Source organism: Vulpes vulpes, chromosome 2 (assembly GCF_048418805.1).
Source record: "Vulpes vulpes isolate BD-2025 chromosome 2, VulVul3, whole genome shotgun sequence".
Lineage (NCBI taxonomy): Eukaryota > Metazoa > Chordata > Mammalia > Carnivora > Canidae > Vulpes > Vulpes vulpes.
The window spans coordinates 11,804,722-11,815,176 of record NC_132781.1 but is presented as its reverse complement, the minus strand read 5'-3'; the positions used below and the strand labels follow the sequence as shown (position 1 = coordinate 11,815,176).

At 51.1% G+C, this 10,455-nt stretch overlaps 1 protein-coding gene across 4 annotated transcripts in view; it reads right to left on the bottom strand.

The window, feature by feature from the left end:
• Positions 1–7,808: 7,808 nt before the first annotated feature.
• Positions 7,809–10,455, bottom strand: part of RGS9 (regulator of G protein signaling 9) — a 70,464-nt gene continuing 67,817 nt past the window's right edge. For all 4 annotated transcript variants that reach the window (XM_025999633.2, XM_025999635.2, XM_025999637.2 and 1 more), the window contains 2 exons: positions 9,964–10,439; positions 7,809–8,262 (listed from right to left, as the gene is read on the bottom strand). In XM_025999633.2, coding sequence (XP_025855418.1) covers positions 8,112–8,262; positions 9,964–10,439 — 627 coding nt within the window. In that variant the 3' untranslated portion in view covers positions 7,809–8,111. The remainder of the gene's footprint in view (positions 8,263–9,963; positions 10,440–10,455) is intronic.

The window sequence follows — 10,455 nt, the reverse complement described above, 5'->3', positions numbered from 1 at the left end:
TTATATTTTTTTATTGTGGTACAATACACATGACATAAACCTTACCACTGTAACCATTCTTAAATGTACGGGTTAGTGGCGGGAAGTACATTCACATTGTTATGCACCTGTTACCACCATCCGTCTCTACAACTTTCTCAGCTTCCAAACCAAAGCTCTGCTAAACCATGATTGTTGAGTAATGGGACGTTATTTATTATACAATAGCTTCCCATCCCCTCTTCCTCCAGCCCCTGGAAACCACCATTCTGCTTTCTGGTTTTTGTTTTGTTTTGTTTTGTTTTGTTTTTTACTTTGACTACTCTAGCTAGGGACCTCATATAAGTGGAATCATACAATCTGGCTTATTTCACTTAGCACAATGTTTTCAAGGTCGATTCATGTTGTAGCAGGCGTCAGAATGTCCTTCTTTGATACAGCTGAACAATATTTCATTGTGCAGATATAATACATTTTGTTCATCCATTCGTCTATTGATGGGCACTTGCATTGCTCCCGTCTTTTGGCTACTGTGACTAACACTGCTATGAACGTGAGTGTGCAAATATATGTTGGAGTCGCTGCTTTCAGTTCTTTGGGGTATATACCCAGAAGTGGGGATGTTGGATCATATGGTAATTCTGGTTTTAACTTTTTGAGGACCACCATACTGTTTTCCGTAATGGCTGCACCATTGTATGTTCCCACCAGCAGTGCACAAGGGCTCCAGTTGCTCCATACCTTGCAACATTTGTTGTTTCGGGAGTTATTTAACAGTAGCCATGCTAACTGATGTGAAGTAGTAACTCACTGTGGCCTTAATTTCATTTACCTACAGATTTGTGATATTGAAGCATCTTTTCATATCTGTATCTACAAATCTTCTTTGGAGAAATGTCTATTCAAATCCTTTGCTCATATTTTAATCAATTTGTAAGTATTTGTTGTTGAGCTGTAGGAGTTCTTTATACATTCTGGATATTAACCCTTTGTCAGGTATAGGAAGAGTTTTATTTTTTTTTAAAGATTTTATTTACTTATTCATGATAGACATAGAGAGAGAGAGAGAGGCAGAGACACAGGCAGAGGGAGAAGCAGGCTCCATGCAGGGAGCCCGACGTGGGACTCGATCCAGGGGCTCCAGGATCACGCCCTGGGCCAAAGGCAGGCGCCAAACCGCTGAGCCACCCAGGGATCCCCGAGTTGTGTTTTTTTTTTAATTTTTTAAAGTAGGCTCCACATCCAGTATGGAGCACAACACACAGGGCCTGAACTCATGACACTGAGATCAAGACCCTAAAATGAGATCAAAAGTCGGACGCTCAACCAACTGAGCCATCCAGGTGCCCCAAGATTTTACTTTTTTAATGTTTTGTTTCTTTTTTAAGAAGAATATGTGACAGAAACCAAAGGTAACCTGCAAGTTCTAAAATATTTAATAACTGAAATACTGAAAATATTTGCTGACTGATGCCTTGATTTTTTTTTAAAGCATCAATAGTAATTAGGGAACAATGTAAACAGGAGTTCATTCTAGACATATTTTTAATTCCAAAATGTAAATATAATACACAGACTCACACACAGAGAAAATCAAGTTCCCTAGACACCAACAGAAGTGTTCCTACCAGTTGTTAGTGGGAGATCACATCTCCAAATAAGGGTAGTGGGGCTGTCCCCCCAACAGCGCTGTAGTGAGGATTAAATTCAAGTAGGAACTCACAGGGTGAGTTCTGAGGCTCACAGATCCCTGACTCCCTTAGATGGAAAGCTTCAGGACAGGACAGCTTGGTGGCTTCCTCTGGGCCAGCTGGGAGATGGACAAGGAAGAAGGATTTCTTTTGAAGGTCCCCAGAAGAGACCCACTGTCAATGTGCTGGGACCAGTCCAGAGTATGACCTCTGTCCTGTCGGGCCGAACCTCACTGCACCCCAGCCCCCTCATCTACCACACTGTGCCCCCATCTCCCTGTATGTTTGTATCAGGGAGACAGAGGCATCCTTCATGAACACCCAGCTTCTCGAGGACATTTCTGTGGTGCTTTCCACGTGTACCATGGTCTCCAAGTTCACCGCCAAGCGACCTCTGTGCTGGGGTGCGTGTAGTGTGGCCTCTGCAGCCCCACATCCACAGCATCCCATGCATGCACCACACAGATGCTCCCTGCACCCACAGCCCAGGGGGGGTACACACGTGGTCCCACACAGGTGAGCACACACACCTCTCTGCACGCGGCAGGATTCCTCCCCTCCTTGGACACAATGACGCTGACCGACCCGCACCTGCACCTGAGCCCGGCTATCCCTCGTCTACCCCTCCTACTCACAAGCACCTTTGAATACCTTTGTTCTACTGTTTGAGAAGCAGATGAACCCCTGCTCGAGATGACTCAATCCCCTGTCATAAGGCCACACGCAGGCCCCTCTCATCAGCAGAGAAGTTAAAAAGCTTGTTTTCTGGTACCATGTATTTGCCCTAAATATCACCAAGCTCTGGCCCCTCTGGCTCCTCAGGCCTCCAGCCACACTTGCTAAACAGAGGGGTTTAGCACCAGGGTGCGGACCCTGAATGAGGCCCTGTCAGCTCCTGGTCCTGGGGGCCAGAGCTTTGCACACAGAAGGCCCTCAAAAAGGGGAATTTTGTAGATGCCTGGGTGGCTCAGTGGTTCAGTGCCTGCCTTTGGCCCAGGGTGTGGTCCTGGAGTCCCGGGATCGAGTCCCACTTCGGGCTCCTGTATGGAGCCTGCTTCTCCCTCTGCCTGTGTCTCTGCCTCTGTGTGTGTGTGTGTGTGTGTGTGTGTATGTGTGTGTGTGTGTGTCTCTCATGAATAAATAAAACTAAAAAAAAAGTGGAATTTTTATCAGAGGTCAGTGGGCAAGAGAGGGAGTCTCTTTCTGTAGGAGTTTTTCTGCAGAGTCTCAGCCCTCACCCTAAGCCAGTAGCAACCGACCGTGTCCCCACCAGAGCACAGCAGCCAGGAGAACCCCGCTGGGGCCCCACGGCCAAGAGCAGTGAGCAAGAGGCTTCTCTCGCCAGGCCCCCACCTCCACTAGCTCTAGGGGCTCTGGGGCTGGGGACAAGAGGACAAAGCTGAGAGGGGAGGTCCAGCCCCCCACCCTTGCCAACCCCAGCCGCACCCCCCCATCTGTACCTCTCTCTGAGGCGCCTCTCACTTTTCCAATGCTGGGCTCTGGATTCCTGAGGGGAAATCCCAGCCACCTCTCTTTGGGGATCTGTGAGCCGTGGACTCCCTCTTCTGGTGAAGTGTGAGGAGATGGTGCTCAGAGCAGAGGGCCTGGTGTCTGAGGCAGAAGTGAGTGGAGATCCCGTGTCCCCTCACCCTGCCCCGCTCACCTTCTCTGCGCCCAGGTATAGGCTCCTTAAAGATGTTTCTTCTTTTCCTCCCTAGCAAAGAAGCAAGGGGCAGGACTATCTCCTCTCAGCTTCAACGAATTCACAGCCTCAAATGGGCCACCAAGGGTCCCTCTCCCGAAGGCAAAAGGACAACCGCCTTGGGACTCCCAAAGACACGCCCGTGGATTTTTAAGACAAAGAAAATGAGCACACTCGTGAAAATGTGACAACTGTAATGGAAAATTAAAATAGGATTCTTTCTGTCTCCCTTTCTGCCATGGCCCCAAAGGCCAAGAAGAAAACAATAGGTGCCAACCACTGGCCAACCAGGTCCGAATGAAGGGCCAGACAGGTGGGCAGGAGCAGCACAGGTGGTGATCCGAAAGTCATTCTTGCAAACCCACGCACCGGGGCAGACGGTGCTTTGCTCTCTCTTAAGCTAAGAAAGGAGGTTTACAAGTCACTCGGCAAGTGACTCGGGGGGGGGGGGGGGGGAGGGGGGCTTGATTTGTGCAGCCAGAGTAAGAGGGAAAGAACCAGAAGAAAGCTGAGATCAGGAAATGCCACGTAACAAAAAAGAGAGAAAAAGAGCAGGGCTGCCCGGCTGGGGCAAGAGTGCCCGGTCTGAAGGGAGCTGGTGCGTGGTCATCTGAACCTTGCCCCAGCTACTGGGGATGTGACCACAGCTGAGATGTGGACCATGGGATGAATTCCTCATGCAACTGGCTGGAGGTGACCCATGGTCCCTCTCAGACTGAGGACGCTGAGGCCAGAAGACCCCAAGAATCCAGGAGCACCCCAGCTAGGGAAGAACCCGAAGGGGAATCCCAGCAAGCACCGTGACCGATGCTTTTTGTCCATCAGTTGAGAACTTCATGGCTCTCCAGCCCTCCCCCTCCAGGAGCCACAGGTCACATGATGAGTGGGGGTGGAGGGGGGTGGAGAAAAGCAGAGGTAGGTAGGAAAGAGAGAAGAAGCTGACCCCCTTCCCCAGCCTGGCTCAGTCCAAGCCGGAGGAGGGAAGGAGCTTTAGCTTTGGATGAAGTTCTGAGCTCATTACACTAACATCTGAACTGCGGGGGGACAGAGCTACTGAGATGGGGCTTATCACCGATAGTGCTTGGAGGATTTATTATCCGAAAGGGACCAGAAAAGTTATGGGACTCACCAGAGCTTTCATTCAGGGTTGGAAAATCAAAATAACTCACGGTGTATGTTTACAGGGAGACGTGGGTGCGGAGGGGTGGCGCATAAAGCTGCTTCCTTCTTGCACCCTATAAAGTTCTGGACGGGCAAAACGTTTTCCTCGTATCATCTCATTTTATGTATCTTCAAATAACCCTGTGAAGGTCCAGTTATCAGCTCCCAGCTCGCAGATGAAGGAATCAAGGAGCTGCTCCACACTGGTCAGGGGCATTGCAGGACCCACGTAGCCCGTGGTCCTGTGTCTACTGGTGACTCACAGATCTGACTTCCCCAGCTTGCCTCCGAGCAAGGGCAGAGATCCATGAGGGCCTCGGCGGCACGCCTAGCACCTCTCCGGTGTTCGGCACCTAGCACGTGTTCATTCTGAATGAAGGCAAGGCCGCCGGGCCACGGAAATGCACAGAGCAGCATTTTATACACATTGACCAAATACTTGGCCAAACGCAAGCGAATCAGCCACTCCCAGCTTCTCTGGCCCCACCTTCCCCATTCTCTTCTTCTCCACCATTCTTTCCTCCACCGAGATTGCGTCATAGTTTCGGTGTGGAAAAGACCAACATCCATCATCCCCATCTTCCCTCCTACTATTGGAACTTCCAGAAGGTTAACTGCACACAAGCTGGCCTAACCGGAGGCTGCACCTTCCAGCATCCTTCCGGCTAGGTGTGGCCATGTGAACAAGTACCGACCAAAGGGATGTGAGTGGAAATGGCACCCACTACTTCTAGGTTGTGAACTAAAGGCCCCACCGCTTTTTCCTTTCCTGTTGTCTCTCTGAGTGGGAACACGGATGGACGTGAGGGCGGGGAGGCAGCTTCAATCACTCCCCCAGGCCAGTGGTTCTCAACCTTGTCTGGACATCGGAGTCATCTGGGAAAGTCTCTTTAAAAATCTTGATGTGGGGCACCTGGGTGGCTCAGTGGTTGAGCGTCTGCCTTTGGCTCAGGTCGTAATCCTAGGGTCCTGGGATCAAGTCCCACATTGGACTCCCTACAGGGAGCCTCCTTCTCCCTCTGCCTGTGTCTCTGCCTCTCTCTGTGTGTCTTTCATAAATAAATAAATAAATAAATAAATAAATAAATAAATAAATAAATAAATAAAATCTTTAAAAACTAGAAAATAAAAATCTTGATGCCAGGGTTTCACCTCCAAGCACTCTGACTTGATTGAACTGGGTATGGCCTGGGCATCACGATCTTTCAAGGTCCTGGCAGATGTCCACACAAGGTGGGGAGAGTAATCATGACAGTGACTAGGAGATGAGTGGAGAAACAAGATTTTTTTTAAAAAATGGCCCTTAGATCACCTCTCTTCCCTGGAATCCACTCACCATAGACTGCCTCTTGCCTTTGGGCAATTATGTGACCAAGTCAGAAACTCCTTCATGTCTGAACCACATCCTTCCTTCTGGGGTCTCTTCTGGGGTTACTGCTCCGTAGGCTGGACCTCACCGAACCCAGTCAGTGAATCCTGCAGCCTGCAGTAGTTGGTGCTGAAGATCCATGTGGGCTTGGTTTCTCTTTAGGGCCCTGGGGGCTTAGGAGTGGAACCCCATAGCCGTAGGGTGCAAGTCTGGGCTCACTGGCTACTGGTAGACTAAGGTATGGATTGTTTTGCCTGTAATCTAATTTTAGACCAGCTTGGCAAATAAAGACATCAAATGAATTGACCTACCAAGAATGATCCAGACAGATCACCTTCCAAGAAAGATCCAGCCCATTCTGTGTGCTCTCCAGAAGTTTCCTTACCCCTAAATGAGTGACTCTGTGAGCCCAAAGGAGTGGATTCTGTGGGATGTAAAATGAGATGCTCTTTCAGTATTAAGTCATCTGTGCTTCCCTGCATGGTCAGCAAGCCCAGGTTTTGGCCATTCACCTGGCCACCATTCATCTCTAGAAGAATCAGGATGGATGACTCAGTAGCTGCAGTATTTATGGGCTAAATAAGGTAAATTGTCCAACGTTAAGAGCAAGATAAGAGGGATCCTTACCTATTAAACGAAATCTGATGAAGCTGAGGATTAAGGGGAGGAGCATAATAAGTGGTCTGGAGACCCACCTGAATCTTTCTTTTCCTATGAGAACTTTCCATGCAACTTTTAAGAAATGTTTTTTACCACGTGGCCCTTAATCTCAACACATTGTTCAATCCAGTTATAACCCCAGCAGAACCCCTGCAGGTAGCAAACACTCCAGGGCTTTGGGCAGAAACCAACGACAAGGGGCACATGCTCAGCAGCACGGGCAGAACCTGTAACCTCTCTTCTAGGATTTCTCAACAGTGGCACTTGATATTTTGAACGAGATCATTTCATTGTGGCAGGGTAGGGGCCTATCCTGTGCTTTGTAGAATTTTAGCAGCATCCCTGGTGTCCTCCTGGATGTCAGGAGCACTCCCCGCATCAGTCCTGACACCCAAAAATATGTCAAAGTTGCCCCTCATTGAGAAGCACCGCTCTAGACGAATTTCAAGAGGCAAGGAGTCTGATCCACAGCTACATCCCCAGGGCCTAGCACAGTGCCTGGCATGTATTAGGTAGGGCCCAATAAATACTTGCTGGGTGAAGTATGGGAGAGGAGGCGGGGATGTACCAAGGCCCATCTGAGGATGCATCCAGAGGTACCTACCAGACTGCATGCAGCGGCCAGGAACATGCATGCTCAGATCTCCTGCTTCGGGGAGCATATGGACTGATGGCCATCAGAGTGTCCATGTGGTGGCCAGGCTTCCCCCGGGTCCTAACCAGTGACCTTGCATGGTGGAGGAGGTGCTAAGGGAGAACCATTCTTGCCAGACGTAAGGACCTCCTCCTATGGTGACTTTGCCTCAGGGACACCCTAGTGGCTTGGTCAAAACTTTCCTGGAACTGCGCTGCCATCTGAGACTCTCCATTGCCCACTCCCCCTTCCCCGGAGGCCAGCCTGACAGAGGGTCCGAGAGCCCTCACCCCCTCCAGCTCCAGCTCCCACTCTTTATCCTTCCCCCCAAATATCCCTTGCCCATCTAATCCCATCTTGTTTCTACTTCTTGGTGGATCTGAACACACCCGGCATTCTAGAAAGATGCCTTTCCCCATAGCCCCCTTCCTGAATGATGCCACACTCTGGGGTGCTCCGTTGATAAAAGTAACATGCACAAACCAATTTAGACAGGAAGGGAGTTCTTAAAAGTGATTCAGTGTGCCTTTGTCCCTAGAACCAAACAAGAAATGAGTTTAATTCATAAATAATAGCTCATAACTAACTAATAAAACCAGACACACACTAACATTCCAATCCAAAAGACTCTTACAAGTTAACCTTTTTTTTTTTTTCTTTTATCAGTTTTAAGGCAGCAAGTAGAGTCCTCTGGTCCACGTGCCTTTCTTCTGCCCAAGGGAGTGAAGGTCAGGAGGAAGGGTAAGAATTGGCCATTGGGACCCCAGTCAGCACACACTTCCCCATAATCCATCCCATCTTCTCTCTCTGGCCCCCAAAGGTGATCGTAATGCACTTTGGTTCCAGAACAAGCATGCCCATGGCCCCATCTGGCGGGGTCTGCTGGAAGCGTCTTCTTGGTCCACGGCCCCTGGCTCAGCTAGTTTTCCCCTCCTCCAGGCTCTCCCAGGGGCAGATGACCTCCTTTTCTATGCCCTGGTCACCCGATTCTCCTGTCCCGGTGTCCTCAGAGTCCATCAGACAGGTCCCACTCTGCGTAGGCACATCCATTTTGATCTGAAAAAAGCTTCAGGCACAAAGGGAAAGCAAGTGCTCAAAAGGAAAGCAAATCCTCAACATACCCTGACATCCTTGGAGAAGAGTGACATGCAGGTGTAGTTGCCAAAAAACTCTGTGTTTAGCAAATGGCTCGGTGGATTTCTTTTATTGGTGGTAGAAAGGGACTCACATTTTTTTGCTGAATTGAGGCTGATTCGAAAGATGTTTTATTTTCATTTTTGAGGGGCTTGAATTTTTTATGGTTTTAATGAGTTCGGGATGTCCCATTAGGACATGCCTGCAGTTTAATCCTCAATCTAGTTAGACTGCCTTCTGATGAAGTGGTACCCCTGAGCAAAGAGCCTATTAAAAGCCCCAAGCCCGTGTGTGTGTGTGTGTGTGTGTGTGTGTGTGTGGCATGGCAGCGGCTGCAAAGCTAGAACATTCCCTGAGTAAGGTTAGTTGGGAAGAATCGATAGACATGCTCACCCTCAATCCTTGGCCGCCTTCCTGCCTCTCCTCCCCCTCCCAACAACGTGGGCAACAGAGAACTAATAACCTCTGCCTCCTGCTGTCTCCCGAGCACACTGGCCAGGCAGAGGAGGCCAGGGATGCTCCGGTATCCATGGCAACCTGAGACCTCTGCATGGAGCTTTCTTTCTCCAACACCAGCCAAGGCCAAACACAGGCTCATGTTGATTGGTGCCGGGATACTCCCAACTGTCTTCCCCAAACCAAACATAGGTGGGGCCTAATTCACAGTTTTGCCTTGTCCACAACCTTCCTTTCTGTCACTGGTCCAGGAGCGATGGAGCACCCCTGGGAGTTTTCTGCATCCAGTAAGCTGCCTCAGGGCACTTGGGGTTCTCAGAAGTCAGGCTTGCAACGCCACCCACAATGGAGCAGAGAGGGGCCACCTCTAGGAAGAGACGCACTGTGGTTTTCACAGGAGTGACTGTAGAAGCAGGGATCCCAGCAAGCCCCTCTGGGAGTCCGCAGGTACATGCAGGAGGAGGGTGGCTGAGGCGAGGGCACCTCAGACAGGGGAGGGGACTGGAGCCCCCACACCTGTGGTTCCCAGGGCTGCCACTGGCCTTTCTTGCCCTTTAGAAGTGCGGTGGATTCATTAGAGTAACGTTTGGGGAATGGGGCAGGGTGTGTGCTGAACAGAAGGGGGAACAGGATGAAAAAGAGAGACACCTGTTCCTTTTCTTTCTCAGAAAGCAGGGGAGGGCAATGCTGAGTTCCTAGAAACTATCTCACAGCTTGTTTTAATGTCTACTAGGCTAGAATCCCCGTTACCCAACCCACCAGCCCCCAGTTCCAGACCGTGTTCAAGCCACACAGCCCTGGTCCCCGCCACAAACATACATGCATACACATGCACACTCACATGCCCACAGACATATGTGCACTTCACTGTGCATGCTCCCACACACTGAAGCGTGCAAACATATACACAAATACCCAGGCATATGTACATGCATGCATGCTCACACACAGGCAAATGTGCAAACACACACCCCCACAGACATGTGCACACATGCGCACACACAGGCATATGCACACATATGCGTGCTCACACAGGCAAGTGTGCATAGACCTCCAGGCATCTGCACGCTCACGCACAGGCACATGTGCACACTGCACAGGCATGTGCACCATGCACGGAGATACACGTGCACACACCCACACACGCGCACACAGCACAGTCCCTTCTGGTTCTTACTTCGCTACTCTCCTGGCTTTCTGTCGCGGCAGCTGCTGGCCCACATCCCCCAGGGGCTGCACCTTCCCGTGGGACACGGGGGGGCACTTGGGCGAGAGCCTGGCAAAGACGGGGGAAGCTAAGCAGCCCCGTCTCAGCAGTCTGCCGAAGGTCAGAGCCGCGCGGGCCTTGGCCGGGGCCTTGGGCTGGGGCCGGGGCCAGGGGCGCTCGGCCGAGGCCCCCCGGGCATCAGCGTCGGCCGGCCCCGCGCAGGCCCCCGGCCCGCTGGCCTCCGCCTTGGGCTCTGAGCTCTCCAGGGCCACCCGGATGGGCGAGGGGCAGATGGCGCTGCTGGGCCTGCGGATGAAGCGGCCGGGTGAGGGGAAGGGCCTGCGCGGGGAGCGGCAGGACGGGGAGAAGGGGCTGGAAGGAGAGGGGGGCACGCAGGTCCCGGTGTACACGGCCAGGTGAGGGCTGGGCGCGGTGTGCTGGCCCGGCTGCAGGGAGGAAAGA